We start from the raw sequence: 17,930 nt of genomic DNA, 5'->3' as shown, positions 1-17,930 counted from the left end.
TAATAAAGATAAAGCTTAATTTCTTAAAAGTTGAACAAATGGTTTTATAAAGTTTTTTTGAAAATTAAAATGCATTTTGAATTCTAGAATGTGAAGTTTCTGTAATATTATAAATTATGAGTTCTGGAATTTCATTTTCCCCCCCCCTAGTATTTAATGATTTTTTGCACTTCAAGAATGCTTTTTCATACGAATGCTCCTTGAGACATTGGTCAAGAGTATATGAGTGAGCTGGTGATATGGTGATAGTAGATTTTGGATTAACAACAGTTGTCTTATTCACATCAGAATGAGCAAATGTATTGCTTTATGCCATGGTATATAAATATGTACATTGTGTGCCTCTTATTTGAATAATCCTGCCAAATTAAGCATTTTATTGGGTGCCCATCGCTGTGGTATCTAGGCATGGTATTCACTGTGGATGTAGTTTCATAAACAGCTTTAAAATGGTGACTGTAAAAAGATACGTAGGAGCAAAGGCATCTAAAATGCCTATGAAAATGACCCATCTCTCTGACTATCCATACCCACAACTAGATACTATGGACCAATGAAGCTAGTTTGATTTACACCAGTTTGTTAAATCATGGTAATTTTTTCTTTTGTTATTTTTATGTGAGCTCAGTGAAGTCCTTGTCCCTGAATTAAGTATGAAGGTGAATTATACCATTCCTGGTTAGGTTTTTCTCTTTTATACTTTCAGTGCAGTGTTAGCCAAGTCAGCACTCTCATTTTCCGATAATTCTAAAGTATTGCAAAAGATGTATGAGAAAAGATTGCTGCAGAGCCTTATGGAACTGAGAGGGCTGATTGCCTGCTGGCATGTCAGTTATTTACAACAAAATGCTAACGTATTTCTGACTCTGCTTATGGAGGCAGTTTCTATTTCGATGCATAAAGTATAAAGAAATGAGTGCTTGTGAGGGTTTGTACAACTCTTGTATAATGTCAAAGGGGGTTTCTTAGGGTAGTATTTGAACTGTTTGCAGTATTAAAGAAAAATGTTTAGGGGCTGGTACCTGGCCACAGGCTCTGGTTGCTGAATGCTATGCATAGTGATGCACTTAGGTTGCATGGAGAATTTCATAAAAATGAAGACCTACTATATACATGAAAACTTAATCGTTAACTTCTCTGTAATATTCCTAGTTATGGAAATGTTTGAAGCCTGATTGCCCACTGGAAGCTCGGATTTCGAAGCAGTGGTGTGAAATTGGTTTCCAAGGAGACGATCCTAAAACAGATTTTAGAGGGATGGGCCTCCTGGGATTATATAACCTGTTGTAAGTAGATATACAGATACTTGAATTTGAAGATGTAATGCTACTTCTACTAATATAACACAAATGTTGATATTGTTAAGTTTATAGGCATAATTCCTGAAACACTAAAGACTAATCTCAGAAAACTGTGCCAAATAAAAACAATTTTCTCTTGAGATGGAAATATTTCTTAAAAAAAAAAAAAAAAAAAAAAAAACTTTTTTACTTAAACCACGAATCTTGAAATTTAGACAATGCACATGGTTTACTGTGGTAATTCTGTTTCTTATGTTGTGTTTGGACTCATTTGTGAAACATTAAACAAACATGAGAACAGACACATTTCCGTTAGGCATATAGCATTTATTTTGCTTTATAGTATTTTTTTGTGTATAAAGATATACTCTGTAAAAAATATAAAAAACTTGTCTGTCTGCCTATATATGTTTGCTCCTTTTGGGAGTTTTGTTCTGACTTATTGGTTGGAACTGATAAAATGCCATCACTGTTAGTTGTTGTCTGTAGTTAGATCACATTCAACCTTATAATTAGATCCTGAAAGAAATATAGCTATGATTGCTTTGGTGAATTTTAAATAGCCATTTATTTTTTCATTATTTGCTAACAAGATATCTGGCCGTTTGATTTTTGACATCTCTGTCAGTATTAAATAACACAAAAATCCTGTGCTTCTCCCATCCCTCGATCTAAAGATATCTAAGTATTTGACAATTGTTTAATAAACTACTCCTCACAACATCCCTGTGAGGTCAGGGAAATGTTTACTTCATGGTACAGAGTAGGAATCGGAAAGGTTCAGTGACTCAGCCAATGTCGGTCTGTGACAGAGCTTATCTTAGAATTCCGGCTCCTGGTTCTGAATTCTGAGCTTTAATCACAAGAGAAATTATTCCCATTCTACTTCGCATTGTGATATTGTGATGGCCACAATCTTAGCTGACAATTTGGGAATTGAACTGGGGTTCTTCAGAGCTAAAAGCAGGAGCTGCTACAGTTTGAGCTCAAGTGCCACGGCTCTGTAGCTGGGGCTGTAACAGACTCTTATCCTGTGTGTATCAGGGACAGAGGTGGGACATGTAACATGCACTCCTTAATATGTACGTAAAGAGATCTGGATACTTTATATATACACGCTGATAGTTTTTAAAATATATTAAAGCATTTTATATACCATCGTACCTATGCAGAACTGCCCTTGGCAATATTTGAAAAGACTGGGACTATTGTATGAGCATAGCTTGCCAGGATTAAGAATTTCCTGACTTTGTTCACAAATCACATTAAGTAGTTTAATGTGTGCACCTACAGATATTTTGCCGAACGGGATGCTGCAGTAGCTCAGCAAGTTCTTTCTGATTCTCTTCAGCCGAAATACAGGTAATGCTTGAGGCTAACAATAAATTGGCTTCAAATAAATTTTTGTTAGACTTGCATGCTTGGGTATTGCCATATGCTGTCTCTGGGGCTGTCTACGTGGAGAGTTAATGCACGGCATGATGGGGTGTAAATCTAGAGCACCCTAGCCTGCCGCGCACTAACTGGCCATACAGACCCTGCTGTCAGGTACTAAAAGTTCCCTAGTGCGCTTTGACCTACTGCTGTTTGAAATGCTAACTCTCCTTACAGACAAGCCCCTGTCTCTAAATTAAAATAGCTAGCTACTGTAAATTAATCAGATTGAGAGGACAAACTCATGTATTCATGTACTGAATCAGACATATAGTTTATTTTATTGCTAAATATTTTCATTTTATTCCATATTCTTTTAATTTTAAGCTACTTATCTTTTTATGTGCTTTTCTTTAATTCTCTCTTGTCTTTCACAATGAAGGGAAGTCACTAAAGAGGAGCTAAGGTATTGTTTTCTCTCCTTTCATTTTTTAAAGATTTTACATGTAAATAAAGATCAAACCATATTTGGAGTAAACCCAACATTTATCCAAGTATTCTCCAAGGGTGTACTTGATGTATTCCCTTCTTTAGCTCAATGCTGCAGTGGTCACCAAATCTTGCTGGCTGCACAAGGATATGGTGCAATTAAACATGCTGATGTATATAAGATCAAATGTCAGCCTTGCTTCATCATATTTAAAGCAGATTCTGCGTATTGTAGCTACAACTGGTCAAATTATTTGTTGCAAATGAAATATGTGACAAATTTAGCTCTTTAATTAAAATTCTCAGGTCATGCATACGGTTCCAGACTTCTGTGACCCTGACTTACTAGTCAGAAGTATTTGCCAAATAGTTTGGGCTAACAGTTTTAATCTTACAAGTTGTTCATGTCAACTGTCTGCTATTCCTTAATTGTGATCACCTGGCTACATTAGCACTGCCATACCAGTGGTCAGTATCAGATACATTAGAAGAAGGTGCAAGAAGCTAATCTAATGGGTAATAATGGAAAAGCCTATCTGTAGGGAAAGTTTTCTGCCCCTCCTCCCCAAACGCTCAGGCAGTTAGTTGCCCAAAAGAACAAAAATGTTTATCCCTTGTGTTCTCATTATCCACATAAAGAATCCATTTTTTAGTCCTGCTAAGCTCTTGGCCTCTGTAATACCTTGTGACAATGAGTTCCACATGCAGAATCAGCAGTAGGAATAGGAATAGGATTTGAGACTACCTGACTCCTAGGCCAGTGGTCTTTTTATATCTTATTTATTTTTATTTAAGCAATGGGGAGGGGTGAGTCCATACAGAAGTTATAGGTTTCAGAGTGGTAGACGTGTTAGTCTGTATCAGCAAAAATAATGAGGAGTCCTTGTGGCACCTTAGAGACTAACAAATTTATTTGAGCATAAGCTTTCATGAGCTAGAACCCACTTCACCAGATGCATGAAGTGGAAAATACAGGAGCAGGTATAAATACATGAAAGGATGGGAGTTGCCTTACCAAGTGTGAGGTCAGTCTAACGAGACAAGTCACTTAATAGCAGGATACCAAGGCAGGAAAGATAACTTTTGAAGTGGTAATGAGTGGTCCATTTCAGACAGTTGATCAGAAGGTGTGAGTAACAGTAGGGGGAAATTAGGATTGGGGAAAATAGGTTTAGATTTTGTAATGACCCAACCATTCCCAGTCTTTATTCAGGCCTAATCTGATGGCGTCCAGTTTGCAAATTAATTCCAGTTCTGCAGTTTCACGTTGGAGTCTGTTTTTGAAGTTTTTTTGTTGAAGAATTGCCACTTTTAGTTCTGTTATTGAGTGACGAGAGAGATTGAAGTGTTCTCCTACTGGTTTTTGACTGTTATGATTCCTGATGTCTGATTTGTGTCCATTTATTCTTTTGCGTAGAGACTGTCCGATTTGGCCAATGTACATGGCAGAGGGGCATTGCTGGCAAATGATGGCATTGGTAGATGTGCAGGTGAACGAGCCCCTGATGGTGTGGCTGATGTGATTAGGTCCTATGATGGTGTCCCTTGAATAGATATGTGGACAGAGTTGGCACCGGGGTTTGTTGCAGGGTCGCTTACAGACAGCTCCCCAACTTGAAGCAAATACTCACCAGCAACTACACGCCACACAACAAAAACACCAACCCAGGAATCAAACCCTGCAACAAACCCTGGTGCCAACTCTGTCCGCATACCTATTCAAGGGACACCATCATAGGACCTAATCATGTCAGCCATAATCACCATAAGCCATAACCACTAAAAAGTGTTAAATAAAATCATAAATAGATAATAAATAATCTCAGCCTGTCAGCTGCATTAACCAGTCAGAAGTGGTAACAAATGATCTCAGCCAGCCATTAAATCAAACCAGTAGGAAAGCTCTTTTCCAGACTCTACTTTTGGTAGCCCCACTTCTTCTTAGTGCTTTTCATAATAAACAAGTGTGAATTTTATCACAAACATGCCTTTTTGAGTGCCGTAGTCCAAATAATTTTCAGTTCTCAGAAAAATTGCAGTAAGCAATCCTAGATGAAACCAGCTGTTCGTGTTGTAAGGCACTGACAATAATCCGCGCACCTTTAGATGGAATGCAGTGTCTGTCCCACAGCACAGCTGTGTAGGGCTGGAAGTGAAAGGAAGCAGAGGAGGTATTTAGGTAGCCAAAGTGTAACTCCTTCAATGAGAATTTGGTTAGGATATTAATTTTATATTTCATCTGAACCATGGCTTTTCTCTCCGCACGTGGGTTTGGTATTGATTCATTGTGTGTTGCTATTGAATTGCCAAAACCACTTCCTGCAGCACTTTCCTTAGAAGTCTTCCATCTAAACACTATCCTGGCCTGACCCACCTTAGTTTGTGAAAGCTTTGTTTTGTTTGTTAATTTCTATTTTTTTTAAAAAACTACTTCCTAATTTGCAATATTGTAAACATAGAACCAATTATTATACCCAAGGCAAATAATATTTTACACCTAATGTGAGCTTTCTCTTGGAAATGTTTCTATTGCATGGAAGCCGGTAGTAATATTTAATGTTAGATAAAATTGATTCAAAATGACCACACTATATTGTTGCCAAAGACATTTATATCTTAGCAAAATCTGAAAAGAGCCGTTTCCTACAGACCTTAGCTTTGTATCTTTCAGTTATTATTATACACAGCTTCTTTTTAATCTCTTTATTAAGTTTAGTTTGTTTTATTTTTAGCAGAGTTTGCTTCATTTCCAGTTGATCTTACCCAATCTTTATATTGCTCACTCTATGGATGGGGGACAGTTTTTTTTTTTTTTTTTTACCATTACCATCTTCATGAAAGGAAATTTGTCTTTGCTAATAAACAGGGTGTGTTATGTTCATTTTTAAATGGTTTTGTCCTTCAGTGTAAAAAAAAAATAAAGATCTTAATTAAAATTTTCATTAGTTTACATGGCAAATTGAATTTGGATTATGAATCTTTCTATGCTAGGGAATTTTGCACCAATGTAGCTACGCAAGCACTATGTATATTCCAATGGCCCATTTGTGAGACGGGGAATATGAATTCCATTAGTATTCTTCATTTACATGTTACGTTACTTAGAAACTTTTTGGAATGCTGTATATGAGCATGCGTGCTCCATCCTTGAAAGAGCATCCACAAGAGGGTAAAATGCTTCTAGTGATGCTCTTTGTGTTTGCTGATGTGTTTGTTTAGTGGTTGTGCTGGTGTTCATGTGATGATGAATGTTGCTTCTGTTTCTATTGAATTGTATTACTGGTCTATCTTCTCATTTAGCAATTCGTTATCTTCATTTGAAGACACCACTAAGCCTGTTCCACCTTCCACTATGATGATATGACACTAAATGTGGACACTTTTAAACGTGGTGTTTCCTTCACTGGACCAGTAATAAACCCCCTTCAGCCTTTCACCAAATTGCATGAGATGAAAACAAAGTTTTGGCGATTGGGAAGATAAGCAGATCAGATTCTGATGAATGTGTGCACGAATCCTTGTTCTGCTAATATCTTTAATATCTTTTGGAGGACTAAATGTGGATCTTTCTAATCGTGCAAAAATTATTCTAAATGATATGTACACGGAAGTATGTACTGTATAATATAGTCTGATTTCTCACAATTCAGGTGCAATCTAAACATGGCATGTGACTGTATTGTTTGCACTCAAGTATATTTCCCTATAGTGGGTCCAAACTCTGAAAATTCTCCTTAGTACTTATTCGGGCAAAACTCCCATTAATGTCATTGGGATTTGGCATATACAGTTCAGCTATGCCAGTGAAACCTTAGTTAATTGACACTTGTAAACTGTATCAAATTACCTTTTCTAGAAATCTTTCCATTGTCAAACCCTAGTTTGTATTATCTTACATCCTGAAAGATAATGAAGTTCCTTTGTTAGTTGTCTGTTGAGTGATGTGTAAGCATCTAAAAACTGCTCTAGACTTCCTTGTAATTAGGCATTAAATATGGCTGCTTTTTAATTTACTTAGATTAATAAAAAGCATATTTTTTAAGATAACATTTCCCCTATCCATTCGCTATTGGAGAAGTACTATTTTTCATGTTTGTTTCAAGTGGTTCATGTCATGTATATCTTGGAGAACACCAAAGGCTAAAGTCATCCTTGATCAAAGTTAAAAGAAATGTAGAGTTTTCAACACTTGTTCCAGTTTAACTGAGGTGGACCATCTTTTTGAAGAGGATACAGAATAAATTGATTTTGACTGGGAGAATAGCATAGCCACAGCCTCCTTTCAGATTGCACTGATGAGAACAATACATGGATGATGCTATAAGTCAAGGAAGCTAATCTCACTTCAAACCTATTATACCAGTTTGATCAAACTACGGCAAAATCATAGAAGCAAAGTAAAATACTTCTAGACAGCTCAACTGCACTTAAAATACCCAGCCTGTGCTAGATAACATTACAGTATAAAACAAATTGGAAAGCAGTGTATGGTAACATCTGAATTCATTTTTTTTCAGCCAATTCAGCAAAGCTGAATGGGAGAAGAAAAAGTTTGATAAGGCAATTGGGTAAGTACAAGATCTTTAAAAATAAGTTGACATAAGCACAATTATGCTGATTGATGTTGTGCATGTAAAAATCTGTTCTCTTTAAAAATGGAATTTAAAAAGTTTTTTTATAATGAAATTTCAGTATTAACAACACCATTTACTATTTTATGCTTATCTTAGCCATACGTTGATTATAGCTAATGTACTACTTTTCTAATTGCTTCTTAGTAACCGGAAGGACTTCTTAAAATGATAAGCCTTTACTTGTGACTGTGTATAACTGCACATATCAAAGGTTGAATAAACCTCACGAGGTGGGGTCTCACTTTGGACTGTGACATAGACAAGTTGTGATTTATGAACAGGCCACTTGCCAGCAACTGTAATAACAGGATGAGTGGCCTGGGATAAGTGATGTGGGATTTCTAAGCCATGATTTTGGCATTACTGTATTACTTCCTTTGTTTAATGAGAAACACAAATCAAGGGATAATGTCCTTTTTCTTAACACAAGGACCATATTGACTGCTTATTAAAATTCATCTTCCCTGATCATTCACTTTCTTGACTGTGTAGGATGTTGCCTCATTATGCAGATAATTCATTTCCATTTCAAACAGGTCTTTGATCTACAGTGAGGTAACTGAATCATTATACTAGAGATTTATTTACATGTTGTCTGGACTTTTCCCAACAGCAAAGTAAACCTATGGGCATTCAAATAATATTTTATCCATTTTTATCATTTCCAGTGTCTGCTGGGACGAGCAGGGAGCCTATGCATATTTTTCAACTGGATCTTTTTATATGTTTAAAGACACTGTGTAATACCCTCCTAGGAAGAGTTTTGTTAATCTCATGCTGGTCCAAATCTGACATTCTTAACTGTAACTATGTATGTACAATATAGGTGGTAGTTTAAAGTGTAGCAGGGCAGTAATAATAAATTACTTCTTATAATGAAAACTGTGTCATGTGTAACACTCCCTTTCTACAGTGAGTTCAAGAACACTGAGACTTTAACAAGTAGATCTTATTCCTCTTTCACAGAAATATTTCCATGGTGCTTCTGTGGAAATGATTAGCAAAATGATGAAACTATTATTTTCAGTGTGGTACAGGCAGATATCATGGGTGTAACACTGCTATTAAAATGTACAGAATAAAGAGGATAAATATTTTCTCTTGTTCTTACTTACTTTGTTCTAAGAACCTTGTCAGATAAGAGGAAAATTACCCAAAGTCAAGCATTATTCTTAAAAACAAAATCTGTGGTACATTTATATCTCCCAGCCTTTTAGTTTCAACAGCATTTCCTATAAATCCTACTCCTTGCTTTTCTTCCAGCTACTCTTTTGCTATTGTTGGCATTAACATAACTGACCTTGCATACAACCTGCTTGTGAGTGGTGCGCTGAAGACCCATTTCTACAATGTTGCTCCAGAGGCTCCGACGTTATCCCATTTCCAACAGACTTTCTGTAAGTTTTTGTTTTGTTTGCATTACCAGTAACACTTTCTTAAAATCACTCAGGGCTGGTGAATTGCATGGAACAACATTGGTGCAGCACGGATGGTCATCGTCCTAACATTATTTTATCTTTGTGATGTTTGGACCCCAGAGCATAATGTGTAGGTTGTTGTGCAAAACAGACAGGTGAACGAGTTCAGGAAAAAGGGGGAAAAAAAATTGACAAAGCCATACAAAAGGAATCTTCCCATCTATCCAAGCCAGACCCCTCTCTCTTAATATAATCTCATATTGGCTTTTCAGTGCTTACCTGCAGAACATCTGTGATAGAGATACATTACAGAGCAGGGATTCAGCACTGTAAACAGGAGTGGTGAACTGACACATTGGCAGCTGGACCTTTTTCAGGAGTATAGTGTTCAGAGGTAAATGTTCCCAGTTCTTATGTCACCCACATGGTACAGGCGATCCTGTTCTCTTTGGACAGCCTTCCACTACCTCAGCACACTGGTGATTAGGATCTGAATTGTAGCTTTAAAGAAAAATTGAAAATTGAACTTACAAAAATGGGCTTTTCAGGATGAGAAATCCTGTAAATGGTTTGGAGGCCCTAGTGACGGTACGGGGAATCATAGAATCATGGGGTTCAAAGAGACCTCAGGAGATCATCTAGTCCAACCCCCTGCTCAAAGTAGGACCTAATCCCCAACTAAATCATCCCAGCCAGGGCTTTGTCAAGCCTGACCTTAAAAACCTCTAAGGAAGGAGATTCCACCACCTCCCTAGGTAACCCATTCCAGTGCTTCACCACACTCCTAGTGAAAAAGTTTTTCCTAATATCCAACCTAAACCTCCCCCACTGCAACTTAAGACCATTACTCCTTCTTCTGTCATCTGCTACCACTGAGAACAGATCCATCCTCTTTGGAACCCCCTTTCAGGTAGTTGAAAGCAGCTATCAAATCCCCCCTCATTCTTCTCTTCTGCAGACTAAACAATCCCAGTTCCCTCAGCCTCTCCTCATAAGTCATGTGCTCCAGCCTCCTAATCATTTTTGTTGCCCTCTGCTGGACTCTTTCCAATTTTTCCACATCCTTCTTGTAGTGTGGGGCCCAAAACTGGACACAGTACTCCAGATAAGGCCTCACCAATGCTCGGATTGCTATCCCTTCCTGCTTCTCCACGTGGGCACTAATGATACTGCTAAGAATGACCTTGAGTGGATCACTGCAGACTACGTGGTTCTAGGAAGAAGGGTAAAGGAGTTTGAGGCACAAGTGGTGTTCTCATCCACGCTCCCTGTTGAAGTAAAAGGCCTGGGTAGAGACCGTTGAATTGTGGAAGTCAACGAATGGCTACACAGGTGGTGTCAGAAAGAAGGCTTTGGATTCTTTGACTATGGGATGGTGTTCCAAGAAGGATTGCTAGGCAGAGTCGGGCTCCACCTAACGAAGAGAGGGAAGAGCATCTTCGCAAGCAGGCTGGCTAACTTAGTGAGGAGGGCTTTAAACTAGGTTTACCGGGGGAAGGAGACCAAAGCCCTGAGGTAAGTGGGGAAGTGGGATACCGTGAGGAAGCACGAGCAGGAGAGCGCAAGAGAGGAGGACTCCTGCCTCATACTGAGAAAGGAGGATGATCAGCGAGTTATCTTCAGTGCCAATACTCAAATGCAAGAAGCCTGGGAAACAAGCAGGGAGAACTGGAAGTCCTGGCACAGTCAAAGAATTATGATGTGATTGGAATAAAAGAGACTTGGTGGGATAACTCACATGACTGGAGTACTGTCATGGATGGATATAAACTGTTCAGGAATGACAGGCAGAGCAGAAAAGGTGGGGGAGTTGCATTGTATGTAAGACAGCAGTATGTCTGCTCAGAGCTCCAGTATGAAACTGTAGAAAAACCTGAGAGTCTCTGGATTAAGTTTAGAACTGTGGCAACAAGGGTGATGTCGTGGTGTAATCTGCTATAGACAACCAGACCAGGGGGATGAAGTGGACGAGGCTTTTTTCAGGCAACTAACAGAAGTTACTAGATCACAGGCCCTGGTTCTCATGGGGGACTTGAATCACCCAGATATCTGCTGGGAGAGCAATACAGCAGTGCACAGACAATCCAGGAAGTTTTTGGAAAGTGTAGGGGATAATTTATTAGTGCAAGTGCTGGAGGAACCAACTAGGGGCAGAACTCATAAGTCACGTGCTCCAGCCTCCTAATCATTTGTGTTGCCCTCTGCTGGACTCTTTCCAGGGGCAGAAGAAAGTCAAGGAAAGTGTGGGCCCCTTACTGAATGAGGGAGGCAACCTAGTGACAGAGGATGTGGAAAAAGCTAATGTACTCAATGATTTTTTTGCCTCTGTCTTCACAAACAAGGTCAGCTCCCAGACTACTGCACTGGGCAGCACAGTATGGAGAGGAGGTGACCAACCTTCTGTGGAGAAAGAAGTGGTTCAGGACTATTTAGAAAAGCTGGACGAACACAAGTTCATGGGGCCGGATGCGCTGCATCCAAGGGTGCTAAAGGAATTGGCGGATGTGATTGCAGAGCCATTGGCCATTATTTTGAAAAATCATGGCAATCGGGGGGAGGTCCCAGATGACTGGAAAAAGGCTAACATAGTGCCCATCTTTAAAAAATGGAAGGAGGAGGATCCAGAGAACTACAGGCCAATCAGCCTCACCTCAGTCCCTGGAAAAATCATGGAGCAGGTCCTCAAGGAATCCATTTTGAAGCACTTCAAGGAGAGGAAAGTGATCAGGAACAGTCAGCATGGATTCACCAAGGGCAAGTCATGCCTGACTAACCTAATTGCCTTCTATGATGAGAGAACTGGCTCTGTGGATGAGGGGAAAGCAGTGGATGTGTTATTCTTTTACTTTAGCAAAGCTTTTGATACGGTCTCCCAAAGTATTCTTGCCAGCAAGTTAAAGAGGTATGGGCTGGATGAATGGACTATAAAGTGGATAGAAAGCTGGCTAGATCGTCGGGCTCAACGGGTAGTGATCAATGGCTCCATGTCTAGCTGGCAGCCGGTATCAAGTGGCCCCAAGGGCCAGTCCTGGGGCCGGTTTTGTTCAATATCTTTATTAATGGAGGATGGTGTGGATTGCACCCTCAGCAAGTTTGCAGATGACATTAAACTGGGAGAAGTGGTATATACGCTGGAGGGTAGGGATAGGATACAGATGGACCTAGACAAATTAGAAGATTGGGCCAAAAGCAATCTGATGAGGTTCAACAAGGACAAGTGCAGAGTCCTGCACTTAGGATGGAAGAATCCCATGTACTGCTATAAACTAGGGACCGAATGCCTAGGCAACAGTTCTGCAGAAAGGGACCTAGAGGTTACATTGGACAAGAAGCTGCATATGAGTCAACAGTGTGCCCTTGTTGCCAAGAAGGCTAACAGCATTTTGGGCTGTATAAGTAGGAGCATTGCCAGCAGATCAAGGGACGTGATCATTCCCCTCTATTCGGGAAAGGAGGTCCGGAAGTAACTAGAGAAGGGTCTGCCTGAACTATGAAAGAGTAAGATCTAGAATTAACTAGTAGGCAGCAGTCGGTAGCTGCTGATGGGTGAGGGTAGGAAAGGGAGTGAATTAATGGATGAGGGGGGGGGGGAAACATGGGTTTGAATGAGAAGGAGCTGAAAATAAAATGAAAAATATATAAGCAAGCATTTGGTAACAAGAGGAAGTTGAAGGTGTTAGATTTTTTTCTCAAGTAGGATCATCAGAGACAAAAGGAATGGAAATAGTGTCAATAACTGTATTGCTTGTTCCCCCTTTCTGATGTTTGGTTAGATGACAATAAGATCTTTGGCACTGAGACCCGTCTTATTTTATGTCTGTAAAGTGCCTTACATGCTTTTGGCTGGTAGATACAGTAAATAATAAATTGTAAAGTGCTTCAAATATTCACTAACTCTCTTCGAAACTGTGCTACTGTTAAAGACGAGTCATTACCCTGTGGGCAAGCTCCATACACCAGCAAGGATCAGCCCGTGTGGTTTTGTGATGGATTCTGGGCTGTCGCAGCTGACTGGAGCTGGCTGGCACAAATTCAGGAGAGCTAACATTTTTACTATGTGTCATGTGACATTCAGATACAAAGATTCCACTATAATCTCTGCAGACTACAGGTGAATGTGTGTGTTTAAGGTAAGTTTACAATGAGTTGTTTGCCAAACAAAGAGGAACAGATACTTCAACGTTTCAAAGGCCCTTTCTCAGAGGACTCTGAGAGTCTTTCTCATTGATGCTGTCCAGTCATCAGTTTCTGCAAATCCCTTCTTGGCCAGTGTGCCTTAGTTTTTTGAATGAGTGAGTGGATCTTTTGGATACGCTCATGTTGTTTTCACATTATCTGTTATCTCCAGTGTTGCTGCATCCACAAAGTTTTAAGTAATTTTTACACTTTAGAAATGCCTTTCCGGAGGTGACTGCTTGTTTTCTGTGCTCCAGTGCTCAGCTCCAGCCACCAGGTGTCACTGTTCTGCTTGTTGATCCCATTGCAGATGCTTCTTTTTTCTCCCATCTTTACTGCTACCCTACAATTCCATCTTATTTCACTGCCTACTCTGTGTGCCTACAAAAACAGGGGAGCTCCCTGGCAAGACATGAAGATAGTTTGGGAGTAGGCCCAATAGGGTTAAGAAATTACATTTACCACCCTCTCTCCTGGCTTAATGCTGCAGTGGGATAAAAACCACAGGGCTAAGAATTCCAGGGTGGAGTAGACTTCCCATGCTGCTGGGGGAGGTGGTGGAGCTGCTGGGGATGTGGGGGGGCTGGAATAGTTCCAGCATGGTGGGATTGTGTGTGGGAAGAAAGTCAGGATATATGTGGAGAAGGAGTGCTGCTTTCTTTATGATCAAATATCTGACAGACTGATCACGCCAAATATATGTTATTCTTATGCCAGTCTCATTGTTTGGGAAGTCGGAAGCCTTATGAACTGTTTTTTTCACTCACTAACGCAGTTCTGTATTCTTCCCTGCTACACTGACGCTTTTCCCCCATGACCTTAGTCATCCTAGGTTTCAACTAATTGAATGCGGCTGAGAAAAATTGAAACACAATTAGGCTGCAGTAAATGCCTGCAGGCTGCATGTCTGAATCTGAAAGTCAAAATTACAATGCACAGCAAACACTGTTTCTAGGTGAAAGAATACAATAGCTGTACTGATTTGACCTCTCAAACACTGGGCCAAATTCTGTTCTCGTCTGCATCCATCCAGTCCTCCTGGACTTTGGTGGGTTTGCCTGGGTGTAACTGAGTGCAGAATTTGACTGACTATTCCCAGGGCAGCACTGAAATCTCTTGATACTACAAGCAATGCACTCAATTCTATATCATTAATTAATATGAAATTCCTTTTGACGTAATAAAAACGACCCTACACACTGAACACCAAGCCACTTCTCATGCTGTATAAATAATAATACTTTTGAAACGCCCGGATCTGTCCGTGAGAAGCCCAACCATAATATATTTCCCTTTAATAATAATTTTTAAAGCTATTTTGCTGAGCTAGGTTTTTCCTTCAAAGAAAAACCTTCCAGCTTTAGGAGGAGAATCTGTCTGCCCAAGTACATGAAAATGGTTTAGTTTATAAAATGGAATCCACTGTGTAGCTTGTAAAGTCTAGCAATAAGGTACCATTTTGGAGTGAATAGACTGAGATGTTTATCAAACCAAAGATGGAATAAAGTACATAACAAAAGTGTCCTGGAATAAGTTCTGATTGAGCAAAGCCCGTGGCATATGCTTAAGTCCATCCCTATTTAGGAAAGCACATAAGGTTGTGTGTAAGGCCTGTTGGCTTCAAGCACATGCTTAAGTGCTTTGCTGAACTTGACTACACAACCCATAGTATTTCTTGACACAGCTGTTTGTTGACAATGTACCTCCCGACCACTGCTGGGAAGGTGATGCAGAAATCACAGATGGTCACAGAGGGAGCAAAGAATAAAAGGCATTTTTTTTTTTTTAAGCCTTTTTTTATCAGGGCAGGTATCATAGGGTATATGTTTATCTCATGCCTTTTCCCTACACAAGGGAGGTTTGCCAACACCAATTATTTCTTGCCCCTGGCATTTGTCTAGCCACGATTATGTGCAAACCCAATATGGTGGAATCCTTTATTCATGTTTAGAAAGACAAGTGTAAAACTGAATGTTCCTGGCAAAGATCCAGTAACTAGTTGCTTTCAGACAGTAAATTATGTTAACTCACAATTCATAAATTAAATGGTTTTTAAGTGTAAGGCTTGTTCAGTAAATATTTTATAATAGACACTTCCCAGAGGCTGTTTATAATGTAGAGTAAGTATTGTTTCATAGATATTTGAGCATGAGAATAATTGAATATGAACAAAAGATGCTTGGTAAAGACATCTGAAGAAGTGAGGTTCTTACCCACGAAAGCTTATGCTCCCAGTACTTCTGTTAGTCTCAAAGGTGCCACAGGACCCTCTGTTGCTTTTTACAGATTCAGACTAACACGGCTACCCCTCTGATACTTGGTAAAGACTGATTCTTATTAATGTCATCTCTTAATACTTATAGCCTGCAGTTTAATATTAAAATATATTTTGTATTTCACTTGGTTTATCCAGGCACAAGTTAACAATTCTATAACTGCATCTGGTAATTTGATAGATTCATTTTAGTTATTTATTGGTAAAATTAGGCCATTTCATTGATATAAGTAACAATAAAAATTTTGTTTAAAGTTTGCATTAGGCAATTGAGTAATCTTTCAAAAGTGCTTCTCTAAATTCAGGCCTTAATTCAAGACAACATCCCAATTTGGGAAAGCTTTAAAACACATGAGTAAGTGTCCTCCTGAATGGGGGCTCTTGGTGTCATAAAATTAGTACATTTTCTTCTGTTAAGAAGTAAATTATAGTAATTCCATTACTATTGCTAGCAGATCTATGTGTTATTTTGTTTTAATTATTTGAAGATGCCTCTTAGAAGCTTGTTTTAATATTGTATGCTGTAGTGCTTAATTTCTTAGTATGACTAACACAACTTCATTAAATACTGTAATACATCAGACTTCAATAGTACTAGTTTCACCTACCCCACAATATGCATTATGATTTCTGATTGCAGTGCTTGCTATTCTATAGACTAAAGGGAACAACTTTACCTGTGTTCTAATTCTTTAAATATTGAATTCTTTTTATTAGGCTATTTGGTGCATGAATTCCATAAATTCTGGATTGAAGAAGATCCACTGGACATAATGGAGTTTAACCGTGTGCGAGAGAAATTTCACAAGCGAATTTTAAAACAGCTCCAGAATCCAGACATGGCTCTGTGCCCTCACTTTGCTGCCTCAGAAAGCTTAATCAACATGTAGTCATTCACTTGATTTGATTTGAGAACACTGCCTCACTCTTCTCTTAGGTCACACTTTAGATTATCACTAACATATTGAATGACCATGGCGATTGTATGCATGCCTTTTGGTGCAGTATTCATCTATTTTTGTCATAAACATTAGATCCCCTTACACGTCTCTTTCCAGGGGATTTCTCATTAAATGGGTGCTCATATTGCGGCATTATGCAGTGTTACGTTCTGAATTCATGTCCAGGTATCAAGAGTTTTCTATTTTTTTAGACCTTTTTTCCCATAATTCGGCATTGAAGAACTGTATTTCTCTAGCTGTGTTTTGTATATGTGGAATAATTATCTGAATCTTGTATTGTGAAAGCCTTTTAACTTATTGATCTGTTTTGTGATAACTACTGACATTTCAAGCAAAGTACATGTTTGGACTTCATCTAGAAGATAATGTATGTAACTTTAATCTAATGCAGAAAAACACATTAAAGACCAATTTTTTCCATGCATTCATACATGCTTCATGAAAAATTAATGAGGTTTGAGGCACTTCAATGGGAACAATTTATTTAAAATATGCAGAATTGCCATGGGACTCCACAGCTGCATGAATATGAAATGAGTTGAAGACTGCTGCATTCATAGTGAAGAGCAAATATATTCATAATGACTGAACACCTCAGGTGCCATCTTTACAAAAAGTTGCATAGGGTTGGAGCCACCCAGCACCCACTAGCGCAGGAGTTCTCAAACTGGGGGTTGGGACCTCCTCAGGGGGGTCACAAGGTTATTACATGGGGGGTCGTGAGCCGTCAGCCTCCACCCCAAAGCCCGCTTTGCCTCCTGCTTTTATAATGGTGTTAAATATATTTTAAAGTGTTTTTAATTTATAAGGGAGGTCGCACTCAGAGGCTTGCTATGTGGAAGGGGTCACCAGTACAAAAGTTTGAGAACCACTGCACTAGCACATCTAAATTCCTGTGCACAAGGGGTTAATATTTCACATGTCTGAAATGCAGCATGATTTGATCATGTTTTGCTCGGAAAGTTCAGGGGAGCGGTTTTTTGGAAGTATTGAAATTGAAGTATTGAAAACTTTGCTTTGTGTTGTCAACTCAATTCCCAGGAACTGAGAGAAATAATTGATTAGAAGGTTTAGAAGAAAACCATACAAGTTTCCCTGATCGCTTTAAAAAAAGTGTCTGTCACTATGATTGACCAGTGTTTACCATGGCATTTCATACCCTGTGTATTTTTTTACCTTCTGAACAATCAATTTTATTATTAGTCAAAGTTTGTGTTACCACTTGCGTATTGAGATTAATTTTGAGTATTGCCCAACTATGTGAATTATATGAATACATTATCTGTCATTCTCAATAGGGA

General features: G+C 39.0%; 1 protein-coding gene across 23 annotated transcripts in view; it reads left to right on the top strand.

Moving 5' to 3' along the window:
* The window catches only part of ELMOD1 (ELMO domain containing 1), a 67,157-nt gene extending 50,104 nt beyond the window's left edge, over window positions 1-17,053 (top strand). For 9 of the 23 annotated variants that reach the window (XM_005289969.5, XM_042854994.2, XM_065581485.1 and 6 more), the window contains 6 exons: window positions 1,153-1,286; window positions 2,595-2,663; window positions 3,118-3,141; window positions 7,682-7,732; window positions 9,062-9,195; window positions 16,385-17,053. In XM_005289969.5, the coding sequence (XP_005290026.1) occupies window positions 1,153-1,286; window positions 2,595-2,663; window positions 3,118-3,141; window positions 7,682-7,732; window positions 9,062-9,195; window positions 16,385-16,557 (585 nt within the window). In that variant the 3' untranslated portion in view covers window positions 16,558-17,053. The remainder of the gene's footprint in view (window positions 1-1,152; window positions 1,287-2,594; window positions 2,664-3,117; window positions 3,142-7,681; window positions 7,733-9,061; window positions 9,196-16,384) is intronic. The other 14 variants (XM_042854995.2, XM_065581496.1, XM_065581499.1 and 11 more) reach the window with 2 other exon arrangements.
* The last annotated feature ends 877 nt before the right edge of the window (window positions 17,054-17,930 follow it).

Source organism: Chrysemys picta, chromosome 1 (assembly GCF_011386835.1).
Source record: "Chrysemys picta bellii isolate R12L10 chromosome 1, ASM1138683v2, whole genome shotgun sequence".
Classification (NCBI taxonomy): Eukaryota; Metazoa; Chordata; order Testudines; family Emydidae; genus Chrysemys; species Chrysemys picta.
This window is presented reverse-complemented; position numbering and strand designations above follow the sequence as displayed.